General features: G+C 50.6%; 1 protein-coding gene across 1 annotated transcript; it reads right to left on the bottom strand.

Annotated features, from left to right (window-relative positions):
- Positions 1 to 948: 948 nt before the first annotated feature.
- Positions 949 to 7586, bottom strand: CD40LG (CD40 ligand). The gene is made up of 6 exons (XM_010402785.3): positions 7257 to 7586; positions 5330 to 5467; positions 4107 to 4149; positions 3760 to 3816; positions 3416 to 3478; positions 949 to 1503 (listed from the first exon to the last, which is right to left on the bottom strand). Exons 1-6 carry the CDS (start codon positions 7410 to 7412, stop codon positions 1136 to 1138), a joined length of 825 nt encoding a protein of 274 aa, XP_010401087.1. The 5' UTR covers positions 7413 to 7586; the 3' UTR covers positions 949 to 1135.
- Between the last annotated feature and the right edge of the window lie 9637 nt (positions 7587 to 17223).

Below are 17223 nucleotides of genomic sequence, written 5' to 3'. Positions count from 1 at the left end.
CACCTTCCCTGCAGGCCATGCTGGAGAATAGGGTTGGGAAGACCCTAGTGTGCAGTGTCACCCAGGTACCCCCTGCCCAAGAAGGGTCCTGCCTGTCTGCACAGTCCTACTGTCCTGGAGCTCCAGGACAAGTGCCACTGTGGACACAACCTCACTGAGGACAGCCAGAAGATGCTCTGCACATGTGCTTTGGAGGGAAGAAGCAGCTGGTCCTGCCACCCCCGTGCTTTCCTGGTCCTTCTCCTTGGATAGGTGGGGTCTCAGGAGAAGATGCAGCTCCAGTTTTGATGGTGGTACCCAGTGCCCCTTCCACAGGGGAGTGAAACAGTCCACAGGCAAAGGTTCCTCTGCCTGCAGAGGCAGGAGGACAGTCTGGTGAGCAGATTCAGGTCACCAAGAGCAGACCACCACTGGTGCCCTCCCCTCTCTCTGCCTTGAAATCTGGAGTCCTCCCTTGGCCACCAGTCACCTCTCTGGTGTAGAGCGATTGTCACCAAGTATGAACCTAGCCAAGGCAGTGCCACCCTGAGGAGTTGAGTGGTTGAGTTTCACAGACAAGCCTTGATGGAAAAGAGGGGGTTCTCCAGATACAGCAGACAGTTGGAGTGGCAACATTGCCTCACCAGCAGCAACCATATAAAGACAGTGCTGGGCTTACTGATTCCTTTAGAGGAGATGTTCCTAAGCCTTTTTATGTTTTTCCGTTGATGTTTGTAAGCAGATTGGTGCTGGAGATATGTGTGAACCGAGCTTGCCTGAAGTGCCCTGAGCCATCCTACGTTTCTAGGAAAGAAACGTTGATGGTAGAGTTTGGTAAACAAAGCTCTTGTGACATAACAGGGACATCGACCCTGCCAGGAATGTGGGGTTTGGTGGACCCAAACACACAACACCAGCATGGCACCAAGTCACTGGCTGTGAAAGAAAAAAATCTGAGAGCAAACAAAACCAGCTTCAAACTTTGTTCCATTTGTGTTCTCAGGGCCCCTTGGCCCTCATTAATAAATAACAAAATATACAAATTAAGAAACAAGAAAAACAGAGAGGCAGAGGAACATAAATAAGGGAAACAGGGAAAGGCACTTTGCTCAAGAAAGTTGGGCTGGATTCCCAGCTCGGGACAGCCCTTTTCTCACTACAGCTTAAAGATGCCAACGTATGTGTTGCCGTGGCTGTAGTTCACTTTTGTGGAGTCTGTCACATTGACAAAGACCATGTCATCTTCCCGAAGGTTGAAGACACCTCCCACCCGGATGGACTGGAGTTCACAGGAGGACTTCAAGGTGCTCTGTGTCTTTTGTCCTTTCAGCAAGAGCCGGTCCTCTTCCTTGGGGATATGCAAATAAATATAGAGGGTGAAGGGCGCCAAAGACACCTCCCTGGTGCAGAAGCTGACTTGGGAGTAGATGTAGTAGAGCCCTGCTTCCTCCACCTTCAATTTCCCTTCCTTATTGGATACCAAGCTGTTTGTGGGGCCATACATCGTCTCCTTCCACTCCAGCACTGTAGGGAGAGAGCATGGTAGGTGAGCTCAAAGAAGGAGACTTCCAGTTTGGCAGGCTGATTTGGGGGGGCACCCCACAGACATCTGGCCTCAAAGCCTCTCTCTGTCTGTCTGTGGGGTGCAGTTAGTGGGATACCCAGGCCAGGTCACCATTCCCAGCCCATGGGAGCAGGGACCCCTTCCCCAAGGCCAGAGCAGGTTTAACCCATGTTGCTAATCACTGGCTTTGTCACCCTTGAATCGGTATGTGAGTGGAGGAACATTTAGCTTCCTTCATCCAGCCGAGTGGAAATGCATAGGGAGGAGGATTGCCTGTGTTTACCACAACAGACCAAACACGGTGTTACTTCCTTTTGCTGCCTCCATGGACTTCAGTGGGACACCCTCCAAGCCCTCAGAGCACTACCAAAATATGCTGCAACTCTGCTCTTCAGAGCCTCCCATCCCAGTTTTTCCCAGCTGGGGGCTGCCTTTCCTCCAGAGTCCTTCCTCCACCTGGCCTCTGAGGATGGCGAGATTTTACCAAGGAAGTACAAAAATTAACATTGCACAACTGCTATCCCTGCCTGGGTGCAGAGTTGCAAGGGCTTTGCACGGTGAGTGCTGCTTCCCACTGCCAGCACCATGGCCCACACAGATCAGGTGATGCCATGGATTTTGGGATACTTTTGGTGTCATCAGAGTAGCTCATGCAGTTGGTGCAGATAAGCCAATACAGAGACCTGGAAGCCATGGCCGTGGGGGCTGAGCTCAGCTATGACCTCTGGAATTTGGACCTCTGCCTTCCCGAGCCTACAGAGACACCTGCAAGAGCAGCCAGGGGAAGCAGATTGGCTCCAAGGGGAATAATGGGTTCGGCTGTCGCTGCTCAGAGACAGTGTGCTATGGGTAGTCCTGGGGGCGCCACGCAGCCCATGGGCCATGACCAAGCATCCCACAGGGACATTTCCCCACACCGAGTTGAGCTCCAGGCAGCTGCTGCCCTCTGGACCCTGCTTTTTAGGCTCAACAAGTGCTTGAGCAGGGAGTTTTAAAATGCAGCGAGTTTCTCACTTCTTTGATCTTATCTAACTCTAAGCTTTCCATAGGTAGAATGAGCTCTGGGTGAAATGCTGCGTCAGAGATGGAAAGAGCAGTTGCTGATTATTGTCAGTTACTCCAGAATTAAATCAGAAATGCTCAGATTGCGAAATCCTTGCCAGATGGAGTGACTGACCTTGCAAGCTCATACTCACTTTGGTAGTCCTTGCTGTTGTGGGAAGTCCTTCAACTAAGGCTACGCTGGGGGACAGAGCAGCAAGAGCAGCCACGGCCAATACAGTGGGATGCACAAATGCAAAAGGACTCAGGTATATCTCTCAAACCTAATGTGGCCATGGCTGTGAATAATTGCAACTTGACTAAATCCATTTGGAGCCATCTATGATGCGACTGTAAAGCCCTCAGCCAGCCCATATTGCTGCCAGGACCACTTTGGGTGAGAAGAGGATTAAATCAGCAGATGCAAATGGGAGCAGAGCCCTCCTGCAGCAGCCACCCCAGTGAGACATGACCAGGAGACCAAAAAGATCAATTTTAAGAACAAAAGAAAAGTGGGAGGTTGTTTTCCTTAAATACAAAGACAAAAAGTTTTCCGTTCATAAAATATCCTGGAAAGATTAAGCCCTTGTGGTACATTTCTAGGAAGGCACATACAGGGCTACTGAGGACAGCTGGGATGGACGAACCCCACGTGGCACAGCTGCACATGTGGCCACTGGGAGGTTTGCTGTGTTTTGGGGCACACTTTCATGCTGGAGTTTTTCTGTCCCTGTCTCTGCCCTTAGAGAGCCACAGGGCAGGATTGGGAATGCACACTGCTGTATCCCTCTGGCTCCCTGCTTGAGGTAGGACCGAGTGAGTCTGTCTTACCTGAGCCTGCCTTGTTGCTCTGCTGACCTGCCAGGTGAACTGCAATTGGCTCCCTCTTCTCTGCTGCAATTCAGAAAGGCCAGTGTTATTGATGCCTTGTTACCCACTTTTTCCCCAGTGCTCCTCTGCAGGGACTGCAGGACCTCCTGCCCTTAATGTTTCTCTACAGGCCAAGACGCCATCTCCAAATTCCACCCCCACCCCTGAGTGAGGTAGGACGTGGCCTCTACTCAACAAAGACCTGCAGGTGCCTCTGAAGTGAAACCTCTGACGGATAAAACCTGTGGAGGAGATGGTGTCACCATGCCTGCCGTTGGAACAGGACCTGGATGTGCACACCTCACCTGCAAAAGACGTCTCATTCTTGTGTGTCAAACGAGAACGCTCGTGGTGCTCAGGACCTGCAATGTAAAAGGCCGCAGATTTAATTTTGGGTTTGATTTCAACAACTTCAGACATTGTGACACCCAAAACTGCCTGCCCTGGGGAGATGGCCATGCCCAGTGTCCCCCTCTGCCAGCCCCCACCGAGCTCAGTCCTACCCCCATAGGGATGCTCCAAACCCCAACCTGTCCCCTGCCTCCACACCATGCCCTGAGACACTCATGGGCTGTTGAAGTCCCTTCCCAGGCCAAGGAACTCCTTCTGCCCCTGCAAGCCATGAGTGCACTGGTTACATCAGGAAACTCACCTCTCTGCATTTCAAACTTGGGCTGCTCCTTGAGGGCTCCGTCCTGTAACAGCAGCAAAAATATATCGGTTTTTTTCCAAATCAGTGATTTTGAAAGTTTCTATATAAAATATGCTCTGGTCACTGCTGGGGTTGGTGATATTTGGCTCCAACAGCCCTGTCAGCTCTTGACAGAGGGTACCTGAAACCAGAGAGCCCCTCTAGTACCTTCCCCAGTTTCACATATGACCATGGGCTGTCTGCAGCAGGGAGTTTGTAGGGTTTATGCTCTTAAGTTTAATTCAATTAAAATTAAAATTTGAAAACAATAAGATAAACAAAAAAAAAATCTCCTTTTCATGTGGGAGACATGCTGTAAGTGTTGCCAAGGCATATCCCTGCCCTGCAGTGGGGTTTTCAGGACTGCTGAGCATGGCCTACCTCAGACATATTTTTTGGTGGTCTGTTGGGTACTGTTGCAAACCTGAAGGTTTATCTGAGGCAGGTGTAGCTGAGGCATTTGTTGTCATCAGGCAGTGACAATGAGGAAGAATGTTCCTCTCCCATCTACTCTGGCCAGCACAGACACTCCTAAGAAGTGAATTCAGGGCTGAGCAGGATGAGAGCACCTCATCTCTGGCTGGGCATCCCTCAGCCACTCTTGGAGGATATTGCAATGCAAATTGGCTCTTCTGCACCCAAATGTGAGGAGCCACTGCTCCAACTAGAGATGCCACCCCTGAGTCCATGGGATGGCATTTGCACAGCACCCTCATGCTCCTCACTGGTTGCCAGGAGCTCTGTTTCCTGGCCCAAGCCTTGCACTGTCGTTGACACCTGGGCAAAGTGGGTGGAAAAGGGTTCCTAGTGGCAGGTGGCCACAAGCGTCCTCACACCCACCAGGTGTGAGACAGCAGAAAATCAATATTTTTCAGACCAGAATCAAGGAGAAGAGCCAAAGTGGCTGCAGCTCCATCCCTCCCACCACAAGCCCCAAACATACTATGGCATGTTGCAGCTGGATGTGCTCTGATCAAGAGCATTTTAGGAAAAGAATCAATGAGATTTTCCAATGATATCAATATAGTGTAAAAAGAATACAGTACAAAAAAGGGCATTTGCTACACAGCCCTAAAGTAGAGAGTACCCATGGTTTTAAAAAAAAGCTTGGGATGAAGCTCTGTGTGTGACTGGGAGCCCCTCTCCCCCTTCAGTGGGATCTTTATCCACCCAACAGCACGTACCTTGCACTGGATGTTCTGGAAGCCCTTTAAAATCTTTTCACAGTCCAGCAATGTAGACTTTTGACCTTCTGCTGTCTGACATTTCTGTACTTTCTTCAGGAAGATGTAATCTTCATTTAAGCTCAACACCTCTTCCATCTGCCGACAAAGGAGAGAAAGGAGGGTCAATAGGATGTTAGTAGGACACCTGAAACAGCTGGCAGCAGAGCCATGCTGCACTCCTGCCAGCAATAAATCCAGCCTGGGAAGCTCAGGGTCAGATATTCAGCACAGGGATAAGCTGAGCAGACAATCTGTGAGTAGCAAGAGCTCTCACCAGACCCAGCACAGCATCTGTGCCCTCATCCACTGGGAATTGCACCCATGGAGCCCACCCTGACTGACAATGCTAGGTGAGAGGAGGATTGCTCAGGACCTGTTTTCTATCACCTTGAAAAATAATTTAAATGTCCGTCTCTGACTTTTCTTAAAGGCACAGAAATCCCAGTGGGTGGCTCAGGGGCTTGGGGTTTGCAGCTCCTTCCCCAAGGGCCCCAGCAGGCAGCTGGGATGCTCACTCAGCCCCTCACAGAGGGGCCCTGCCCTCTGTGTGCCCTGCCCACACAGAGGGGCTTTAAATTTTTTCTGCTTGCTTATTGACTAAAAGTGTTGCCAACAAAACAAAACATGTGTGTTGGGGCTGAATTGTGCCAAGATCTTCAGATAAAAAAAATTCAGAAAGCCAGTAAGAAAATAATTAAATGCATCCAAATATTGATTTTTAAATTCACACCTGTTTGGTTTTTTTTCCTTGTAAAAATCTAACATTCAGTTAAATGGTAAAGTGCAGCTGGACATGAGGACACACAGCCAGGCACAGTGCTCAGCATAGGCAGCACTAGGATGGGCAGGGTCAGATTTGATGCCCTGCCACAAGCTCAGAAGGCAACTGAAATCCTCTTGCCACTTGTGACTGCCTTTCAGCTGCCTCTGATCCTCTGACATGTCCCTCTGCAGTCACATTTCCCTCTGCCAGAGACCCTCTACACACTCCTTCACCACAGGCTGCAACCTCCATGAAGCGAAGTCCCCTTCCAACCCTCTGATATTAAAGCCCCCCTAGCTCAAGATTGCTCTCCACCCTTGTAGATCAGGAATCACACAGTTAAATTTCAATTTAAGTTGAGACAACACATTTGAAAATCAGTAACATCCACCTTATCAGTGTATCTGGTAAGAAAAACTCATTCTGGATTTTAGGCACATATTTCTTTAGCTGGCAGTTGTTTCTGGCTTGGAGGAAAGTGGCTTTACCTTGGTGATTTTAGGCATCATGCAGTGCAGCTGCAGTCATACCAACCTCAAAAACAGCTTTCCAGACTTTAACATTTTGGTAAATGTTGTCCCAAGTATGGGACAGGATCACTGGTACTGTGTACCTTCAAAAACTGAGAAAGTGCTGTGGTCCAGTCTTTTCTTCCCTAAACTGCAAGACAGCATCTGAAGTGAGATGTTGGTAAAATCACTGAAACACTAAAAAAAATTTCATTTCTGGACCTTTCATCCTCTCAGTTAGTGTCAGAGTGCTACTAAGTGCTACAAAATCAGAAAAACCCCTACCAAGCCTAAAATAGCCACTTGCATGTCTAAACCACACCCTCTTGTCCTCAGACTGACCATCAGCTACCAGCTTTGCTCTTAATGTCTCTTCTCAATTGGTCATTCTCTTTTTATTAGCAAGGGGAACAGACCTCCCACATGCATCTCCGTGGCAAATTAAAGCAGAAATGAGAACATGGGTGTGATAAATGGTACTGCTGCCTCCATCCAGCGGTCAGCACCATCGTCCACCATGTTCATCCTCTTGGTGAGCAGATCTCACCAGAGCCGAAGTCAAACCATGCCAGCAACCCAGCAGAGACAGAGACAACCTTCTCTCTCCGCTTACCTTATCCATCTTCATGTGAAGATACAAACAGAAGAGCACGGTCCCAATGGTCTGCACTACAATAAATACAGTGAGGAAGCCTATGAACATTTTCATGATGCCAGGAGATGGGCTGCCAATGGGACGGGGTGCCTCAGGGCCATAGGGTTCGTTCATCTTCTATGCACGTTGCTGGGGCTCCTCCAAATGCGCTGCTTGCAAGTAGCATGAGAACTGTTGTGCGAGCGCCTGCTGCTCAAGGGATACAGGGTACAGCAACCTACACTTCCTGGAAAAAGCTCTTCGTAGTGGGTAGGTTTGTTCACTACCATCTCCAACGACAACAACAACAACAAAAAAGTTGCTTAGACTTTCTTCTCTGTTGCACTTCCATGCTTTTTCCTACTGTTCTACCTGAAACAGAGAGAGGTTCTTGTTTTGTACATTCATATTTGCCCTTGAATCACTCCAAAATGTTCCCTGGTGGGGTTTTTTTACTGCTGTGGATGAAAGTTTTGTGGCACGTTGTCTTAAAAGAAATGAAGACTGGATACAGGTACAGAGCTGCTGAGCAGTACTGTGGGCTGCCAGGGGCTGGGAAGCACTCAGAAAGTTGGTTGTTTCTCAGAACGGGAAGAATGGCTTTTTGCTCTTCGTTTCCTCTAAGAGAAGGATGATTTCTGCAGTGAAGATGCTTGCTGAGGCAGGTGGGTTGTGCTGGTTTCTGCCTTCCCTTGTGCTCCTCATGGGTGATATCTCTGCCTGGGTAGTCTGGATGATCTGGGAGAAAGGACTCACTGTAAAGACACCATGACCTTGGTGTGGGCACAGCTTTTATGCTCCACAGCAGACAGTGGGACTTTGGGCTTGGTGCTTGGCCATCAGTTTGGAGAGACAAGTTTTAAGCAGTTTTCTTGATACCCTAGTGAGGTGCTCATCCTGTACACAAGGACACAAGCCATCTCGGACCCTGCCCCACTTATCCCTGTTACCTGTATCTATGTACCTAGGCATGAAAAGGGCTGTTGGGAATGCCAGATACTCCTGCCAGCTTCTGACCTCCCAACATCATTGCCATGCAACTCTGAGAAACCCATGTCCCCTCTACACCCTGACCCCTCTTGAGCTGGCTGCAGGGAGTTGAGGTCCTGCCCCCCAGCTCTTCAGGAATCCAATATTCATGAGTACATGTAACACCTGTAAAATAATATACCAAGAGGTTCTCGTTGCTTGCAATAGGGGACAGACCTTTTTTCTCCATGTAAAGAGAATAAATTTGGGGGTTTTTTGGGATGTAGGGAAGGAGGGCTCAAGGATGTATTGAGGGGGGCTGGGACGCTGGTTTGAAGGCATCATCAACCATCATGTGGAGTTGTTTTGAAAGTGGTCTGTTAGAGGAGATGTTCTTATCAGATGTGCCCACAGCCAATACAGGGTTGGATCCTGCTGAGGTAGGGGGGTGCTGAGCAGGTGCTGCTCGCTAACAGCCCCAGGAGAGGAGAGTACACAGTGCCTTTTGGGGCTGCTTAGAGCATTGCAGGATGGAGTCCAGCATCTGCTTTTGCTATCTGCCCTCTCTCCCGCATCCTGCCCTGTGTGGTTAAGGTGCTGTGAGCTGCAAATGCAAATGCTGATAACAAAGCACAAACACCTCTGCAGCTGAATCAGGGTTTGACCTTAGCAGGTCGTTGTGCTCCTAAATATAACATCCTAATCACAAGTACGGGACGACTCCAGGGTCTTTGTGGGCAGCATTTGAGTAACAGGGCAGAGGACAGCTCAGGGCTGTGGCCCTGGCTGGTGCTTTGGAGTCATCTAACTCCTTAAACTGCCAGGACTATCACACCTCTGCCATGATGGGTAGGGCTCATCCTTTGGGTAGAGGCTGTCAGCCCCACTTCTGCCTTCTAGAGGAGAGGGAGTCCCTGCCCCTGAGTGCCCATACACTGAGGGCTGCCCACACAACCTGAGCATCCAAGGGCTGTCTTGCTGCTCAGCTCACCAAGGCTTTCCAGTCTCCTCAGGAGCATCCTCCCAATGGCAGCAAGGAGACCCAAACAGTGCTGGGGATACATTAGTTGTGTCCCCAAAGGGGGTCTCCTCAGCATCACTGAGCTTTGGACCTGGTCCCTCAGGCTTGCAGCTCTGCTGTGCAGAGGGCCAAGCGCACACAGCCTGGGGCCACTGCCAAGTGCCTGATTTTGTTTCTTTTTGTCTTAAAATTGCCATAATCTTTGGAATGGCCAAGCCTGGCCTCTTCTCAGGCATCTGCTCTGACATCAAGCTCCTGCACACTGTTCCTACCATGACAAGTTTGCCACCAGCAAAAAGCCATTTGAAAATTCCCAAGAACACCCCAGACAGCTGAGGGCCGTGAGGCCACAGTGGGGAGCAGCACCAGCTCCCCAAAGTCCTCATGCTATACCTTAGTCCCATCACACTCACCAGCATTTTCCAGGGCTCTTCAGAGTTTCCTCTAAATTTAACACATCTGGGGGAAGTCACTACATGTGAAACTAAATGATATGACAAGTCATCATTTGATACTGTTCCTGAATGTGTTGGGACAGAGGCAGCCAATAATGTGTGAAACCACAGCGCTGAGTGTTGCAGAGTTTTTGCACAGCTATTCCTGAGCCCTGGCTTTCTCCAGCAGACAAAACCTTTCCAAAGACATTTCTGTATAGCCACCTGCTTCACTGAAATGAGAAGATCCTGTAGGAAATGTTGAAAAGCCCAAGTATGTTGCTGGTCCCATTGCATGCACCTTGATGGGGAGGCTGGAGCCTTGAATGCACTGACAGGTTTGGTGAGGAGGATGGGGAAAGGCTCCAGTTTTGGGTACCCAGAACAAAACATCACCAGTTGGCTAGCTTGTGCTGCAAACCAGGAAACTGAGTTGCTCCTTGGCAGCACGCTGATAGGAGAAACCAGGTGGAAAATATGACAGTGGGGATCCTGGCAGAGGTTTGTCTGTGGCAGCTCCTCTTCAGGAAACCATTGCTTCACACCGGCAGTGCAGCCCCTCACTGCTGCAGCTGGTGGGGAGCAACCCTCAGGAGCCATCCACCCTGCAGCACCTGGTCCTGAGGCTTCTCCGACTTGTGCTTGACCACCATGGCTGCTCTGCCAGGAGTGTTGGATCAGACAGGAGGTGCTGACCAAGTCCTGTGGCAGGCAGGGCCCCAGTGAGCTGTTCTGGCACCATTGCTGTTCAGAGCCAGGCAACCCAGGAGGAAGGACCTGTTGCAGGGTGTGTGGGGTTATTGGCCCCTTGGGACATGGTCTGTTGCCACCACACATGGATGGTAGGGATGGGGGGGATGCATATCCCTGACTGTTTGGCTGCTGTAGGAACATGGGGGAGTGTAGCAGGGCGGGGAACACAGTCTTGGGGAAAGTGGGGCATGATCCAGAGAGATGATGGGCAAGAGAGGACCCAGCGCCAGAAGGAAGAGTCTGCCTTCGTGGGATAATTCCAGGGAAGATGAAGTCACATCTTCACCCAGTGACGAGCCCATCACCAAGAAACGAACTGGGTTTTCTCTCACCTCCCACCAAACTCTCTGAACATAACCATGCCCACCCACTTGTGAACCCAAACTAGCACAGTTCCTCCAGCCAGATAACCCCTGGGTGAGACGATGGGAAAATGTGATCCATTGCTTGCATTCCTATTGCCCTAGTTGTGGTATTTCCGCTGATCAGCAAATTGTCTCCATTTGTACTCAGGGCTCTGAGTTTTGTTTACTGAGAAAATATCCGGTTGCCTGCCCCTGTGATCTGTCAAAGGCTGGGAGCATCTCTGAAGGCAGCAAGGTGAAAGCTGCTGAGAAGAGAGTGATTTTTTGGGGTTTTTTGGGTGCCCGCTGTGGTTTCTTGACTAGCTTTTTAAAATGTGCTGCTTGCCCCACATACTCTTTACAATTAACAAAAGCTGGGTGTTGTGCAGTGCTAAGAACAATACACTCAAAAAGAAGATTTTATTCTGAGTCAGAAAAGGAGTTTGCCTGCAATGCCGTGGGAGGGATGCAGAAAGGAATCTATGAGAGAAACCTAAATTAAGTCCCTTCAGCCCAGGGCCCAGGGGCAGAAGGGAAATTTGAACTTTTCTGCCATTTGCTTTGTCGCTTCTTTAGATTTTTCACTCTCCTGCATGCTCTTTGCTCTCATGTCTCCAGGACAACCCTGTCATCGAGAGGAAGAGGGAACAGAAATAGCCAGAACACCACAGAAAACACCACCAGCATCCAGAGAAGGAAAGGTTGCATTGCACTTTCTGTTAATTATCTACCTCAGTATGAATAAGAGAGAATTCTTGGAGTCCAGAGCAGCGAGAAGCAGTTTCAGGGAGAGACAAATGTGCCAATGCTTGTGAAAGTCACATCCCCCTGTGGAAGAGAGTATGCTGGTTGTAGCCAGCATAGTGGCAATGGCAGGCTGCAGCCCCATTGCTCACCATGGTCCTCAGCCATGGAGACACCCGTGTGGAGATCAGCAAAGGTTCCAAGCTCCAGCAGATGTGAACACAGGTGGTCCCAGCAGGTTGATCAGATCAGATGTACAGTGTCATCTCCACTGCATTTTGCCTGCAGATGTGAGGGGACATCTGCCCCTCCAGACATCTTCTCTGCCACCCTCCAGAGCAGCAAAGAGCAATAGAAAAAGAGCAGCAGGGGGTAGTACTGGGGTGCTGTTGTCCCTCTGAGCAACCCCGTTCCCTGCGCCCCCTTCCCTCCTCATCCCCTCACCTCCCTGCCCTTCTGTACGACCCACAGTTGCACCCCGAGCCAGCCTTTTCCCCAAGAGACTGAGGTGGGTGGTGAGCAGGGAACAGCAAAGAAACAAGCCCCAGTGTCCCCGCGCAGGATGGAGGGCCCCGAAGGGCATGTGGTTTTTATGCCACATCTGGGTGACAATGCCAGCCTTGCTGTGCTGAGCCACAGAGAGCACCTGGCCTCGAAACTGCTGATGCTGAGCTTTGCCGAAGCTTCGAAACCACAAATGGCACTAGAAACTTCTTGCTGTGAAGGCTGCACCTACTTCTCCCAACTTCCTAAAAATAGAGCCCAGTGTGGGGAGGCCCACGGCCCCAGCCCTGCCAAACAAGCCCCTCTTGCTTGAGTCACGGCGGAAGGGAGCAGAACATCCCGTGCCTTCCCCCACTCTGGGTCAAGTGCCAAAAGCTGCTCTCCCTGCACGGGGTGCGGGGCCCTGCGCCCATCAAAACCGCAGTGAAACGCCCCGGCGGCGCTCTGCCCTTTCATGTTGTGAAAGGAGAGGGGAGGAGTGGGGGAAAGCAAAACCCGGGGAGGCTGCAGGACTGCTGGTGCCAGCGCTGCCTCCCACGGCGCGGCGCGATGGGTGGGTGGGGAGGGTCCTAGCATTACCTTTGCATCTCTCCTTCCTCCTTGCCTGCCCCGTCGGGACAAAAGGGTGGACGGGACTGCGTGTTCAGTATCCGTGTGGGACACACAAACAAAAGCTTCGGGAAGAGAGGGAGGATGCTGCTGTTCGTTTCCCCACTGTGGGGCTTAGCCCCGGAAGCCGCGACTGCAACTGGCTCCAAGCACTGGCTGGACTCCACAAACAAGCCTTGCCACTACCCAGCCTTGCGACAGCAGAGCCACCTCAGCTCCCACCACCCCACAAGAGTCCCTGGTAACCGGGTAGGACATGCCAACGGATCAAGGCATTGTGCCCCATGGACAGTTTCACAGCTCTTGACCAAAGTCCAGGAGGTGATGCCAAGTGCAGCACTGGGATGGCTGGGACCCCAAGGATTTCGTGTGGGTTCTGTCCTGGGAGGTGGGTAACACACAACCTGAATCAACTGCCGTTCAGCTCAGCCTTTCTCTCCTTTCCCTCCCTCCACAGGTGGAGGTTTGCAGTGAGCCTTCACCATGGCTGAGTCCTGGGCTGGCCGTGCCTTGTTATCCCACTGGGACAGCACAGTGACACATCCTGCAGCAAATCATCTGGATCCTGATTGGAAATTATCAAGACATGAGCAATCTCCCAAGGCAGATTTGGCAGCTACTAGTTCAATCTTTTGCCTGCTTCTTCTGCATTACATCACAATCCCCCTGCCAAGGAAATATTATTGCAAATTACTCATCTTTTCCCAAATCTTTCACACATCAAGCTCCACAAGGCTCTCATCACAGGGCTTTCTTCACCACTACAGGAATCACCTCTGTGGCTCTTCACTCATCCCCTTTCAGCCTTTGCTGTCATTTCTCCTCTTTCCTCGTTGATCTTTGGATCCCCTGCAGGGGCTGTGCTCCAACCTCCAGATAACTAGGATCCCATTGGGGTCACACACAACGCCAAGGTGAGCAAGAGAGAGTGGCACTAAGTGTGTCAATGGCAGAAGATGAGCCAGGCAGGGTGAGCAGCCATAGGGGTGAGTGGCAGAAAAGGAACACTGCTCTGGCCTGAGAGTTCAGGGGAGGAAATCCTCAGCCCCTATTTGGCACTAACCAACCCCATGGAGAAGGCAGCACCGTGGACAGCAGGAATTTGTGCTCAGGTGGAAATTCACATGCAGCCATCTCAGTCTGGGAGCCCAACCAAGACACTGCATGCATGATCAGAGGCAGCAAAACCAATCTTGAATCCCTTGCAAAGCAATGCAGAAGCAGAGAAATGATGCCTTCCATGCATGTATAGACACTGCAATGGTGTCACACAGCCCTTTTGCCTCGGAGCTGTAAGCCCAGGTGTTCTGAGCAGGTCATGTTGACATCACATGGAGCCCTTTCCCTGCACACTGCCACTCCTGCTGCAGCTGTGGCACCATGGTGGGAATGCTCACCTCAGTTCCAGCCCCAGCTTGCTCCTTGGCCAGGCTGAACACCTCCAGCCTTGGGGCATCATCTTGGTAACAAATCCACCATAAAATCCCTGTGACCTGTGAGAGGAACAGCAGAGAGCAGAGAACAACTCTGCCATCTGCTGATTCCTCCGGCTCCTCTCCCTGCCCCATCCATCCCTCCATCCCTGCCTCACACAGCCACCTGGAAAATTGTGGCTAAAAATGAAGGGTCTCCATGCTGGGATGTGACGCCACAGGAGATGCCAGAGAAGCCCTGAAGTCAAGCACACATCCTGCCTCACCTGCCAGTGCCCCAGGGATGTGGTCACAGTTCAGGCTGCAGAGAAAAGAGCTTTGTGGGGAGAAGAGCAACATAAAGCTGCAAAAGCTGCTGCTGACATAACAACATTCTTTGCGCTCATGCAAGGGACAAGACCTGTTTAAGGAAAAGAGAAAGCCCAGTTTCCGTAAAGCACTGATGCTTCAGGAATTCCTCTTTCTGAAGACACCTCAGGTGCAGGTTTCCTTTGCAAGGAAGCGGCACCTCATGATTGGTGAGTGTCTTGTCAAAGGTTCACAATGGCTTTCCTCACAGTCCATGGGAGCAGGGCTGGCTCAGCGTGTGCTCAACCCAAACACTGGCAGCCACGGCAGGGAAGAGTGGGTGACAGTCCCAAGCCAGTCTTGCAGCCCTGACACCATGACCAGAGCGGGTGCAAAGCCTGGGTTTGGGCTGAGCACTGACCTCACTCAGCTGGTTCTCCTGGTGGTCAAAGGAACATAGACAACCCCCCTTTTGTAGGAACTCCTGACTGGGCTGAGTACAGACACCTGAGCAGCACAATCAGCTCAGTGTCACCTCAGTAGTGAAATTAAAAGGAAACAAGACATAAGAAATATCCCTGGTGCTAAGAAAACCACCCTGCCTGTGTGGGAAGGTACCTCATGGACTAAACCCTGGACACTGGGGCACTGCAAAGCAAAGGAGCTTTGGCTGCAGAGATTTGGGAAGACTCTCAATCTTACGGACAAGAACATCACTGGCAGCACAGTGTCAGCTCATGCCTAAGTTCACACCTAAGCAGCACAGAGGCAGCTGTGTGTGATAAGTGGGAGTGTTGAAGCACCAGAAATTAATTTTCTCTTTTGTTTTCCTCTACAGCAGTGTCCTGGAGTACTGGGGTGCAGGATCTCCAAGGCTGAAGCACCAGAGCCTCAGCCCCAAATTCCCACCTCCACACCAAAGCTCCGAGAGGGTTCTGGAAAGGAAAATAGTGGCAGTATGACGACAAATGCCAAGTTTGCATCTCTGGGTCTGGGGACTGCCTCTCCTTGTAGCACTTGGGGTGTCCACCAGGTGGGGGATGGACACTCCCTGTGGCAGTGCTGCAGTGGGATGGTGTGACCAGAAGTACTGATATGAGGGCCTTTAAGATTCTAAACAGTAGTTTCTCTTTCTAAACAGTGAGAAAGCTGAAACCATGGTTGCTGTGTAGATGAGCTGCCCCACCAATACCTTATTTTCCCAAGGCAGATTATTTCCTTTTCAACACAGGTATCAACGGCAAAAGGCTGGGTTGTGGCTTGAGCCCTCCTTCCTGCTGGCACACTGTTTCCATTACAGCCAGACACACTTGTCATCAGGAATACCTGCTTTGAATTTTATTCTTTTGGTCACCACCCAAAGATCTGCAGGTCTCCAAACACCCTGGTCAGATGTCTGTGCTAAGCATCCTTTCTGCAAAGGGTGCTGCGCACTTGAAAATGAGCAATGAGGACAATAGGGGTGGTCACGCATGGCACCTGGTGATGGCACAACATTGGATGGGCCAGTTCAGCATTCTCCTCTGCCCTTTTCAACGCAGAGGATATGCATTTCCAAGAGGTGGCTCCAGCCTGGGTGGATCACAGCCAGCAAGGCTCTGACATGCAAGCAGGACATCTCCAAGAGGATATTGCAGCCCCAGCTCCTGCATCCTGCTGATGCTGGGAGCAAAGCCATTACAGCTTCTAGGTACCTGTGGTTCTTACTGGCAGACATAGGGTGCTTCTCAGAGCTCACTGTCTATTTACAGAGGCTGAGAGACCTCAGCTCATCTCACATTTACCACAGGGGCCAGAGGTGCATCCAGATAGTGCCCACAGAGCACCAGCCCTTCTTGGATCCCCACGCCTGGCTCCTCTCCCACCATACTCAGGCTGTGATGGGCTGGTGGCTGGAAACCCCTGAATGTGTCAGCAGCTTGCCAGAGATTTCCTGTTAGATGTGGAAAAAATTGTATAGAAAAAACAGAGAAACATGGCTTGTTCAAGCACTCTGTTTCAGGATATGATGGGGTTAAAAAACCCCCCAGACTGAGATGAGTATCCACATGCAGGTCCCCCAGGATGAAGTCACACCAGAGAGACAAGTTTCTCATGGAGAAGACCCCTGCAAACACATCTCATGCATAATAAATCAGACACAGAGCTATGTGCCTCATGGGTGTGTGCTAGTTGTGGGTCCAGATCGCCACATCAAATTGCATGGCCATGGGATTTCAACTTCTTTGCTGGTGCCCAGGCTCATCCAGGGTGCCCGACAGCACATCCCCACACCCCCTTGGAACAACCATGCCCTTACTTTCACTGATGAGAACTCACCTGAGGATAGACAGATGCTTTTCAGGACACACGTTTTCTTTCCAGAGCAGCTCCCTATAAGCCCAGGCTGTTGGACATATTTCTCCTCACTCGCTTGAATGAGTCACCAAACCCAGAGGCTGTAATTCCCTTTTAGCAGAAAAGTGACCTTATTTCAAAGTGGAAAATCTTTGGCCTAAAACCCCCTGCACACCAGGAGGGAAGTATTACACAGAGGTGATGTAGTCAGAGAGGCTTGAATGCTGGAATGGCCACTTGCTGCAAAACACAATGAAAGGAAAACCCCAAACATGCTGTTCAAGGAAAACATTACTGGCACTAAGCGTAAGGAAAGGGAAAAAAGGACCATTTCTCCCCAGTATTCAGGGAGGGGAAGATGAACATGCAACAATCACCATTTTGCTGAGCCACAAGAAAATCTACCCACGTAAGTATTGTGTTGTCATCTCTATGACAGTAATTGGGGGAATCATACCGGAAACCAAGTTCAGTGGTTGGACAGAAAGCAAACCTAGAGCACATCCCAAT

This window comes from Corvus cornix, chromosome 4A (assembly GCF_000738735.6).
Source record: "Corvus cornix cornix isolate S_Up_H32 chromosome 4A, ASM73873v5, whole genome shotgun sequence".
NCBI classification, from domain to species: Eukaryota; Metazoa; Chordata; class Aves; order Passeriformes; family Corvidae; genus Corvus; species Corvus cornix.
Note: the sequence above shows the minus strand (reverse complement) of the source record. Positions and strands in the feature narration are given on the sequence as shown.

Bases quoted from the DNA above. Each gene is read 5' to 3' on its own strand.
- CD40LG (XM_010402785.3), bottom strand. From the start codon at position 7,412: ATGAACGAACCCTATGGCCCTGAGGCACCCCGTCCCATTGGCAGCCCA. The intron at 5,468-7,256 runs GTAAGCGGAGAG...CTTTGTCGGCAG, and splicing joins TTCACATGAAGATGGATAAG to ATGGAAGAGGTGTTGAGCTT. The intron at 3,817-4,106 runs GTGAGTTTCCTG...TTTACATTGCAG, and splicing joins CAAGTTTGAAATGCAGAGAG to GTCCTGAGCACCACGAGCGT.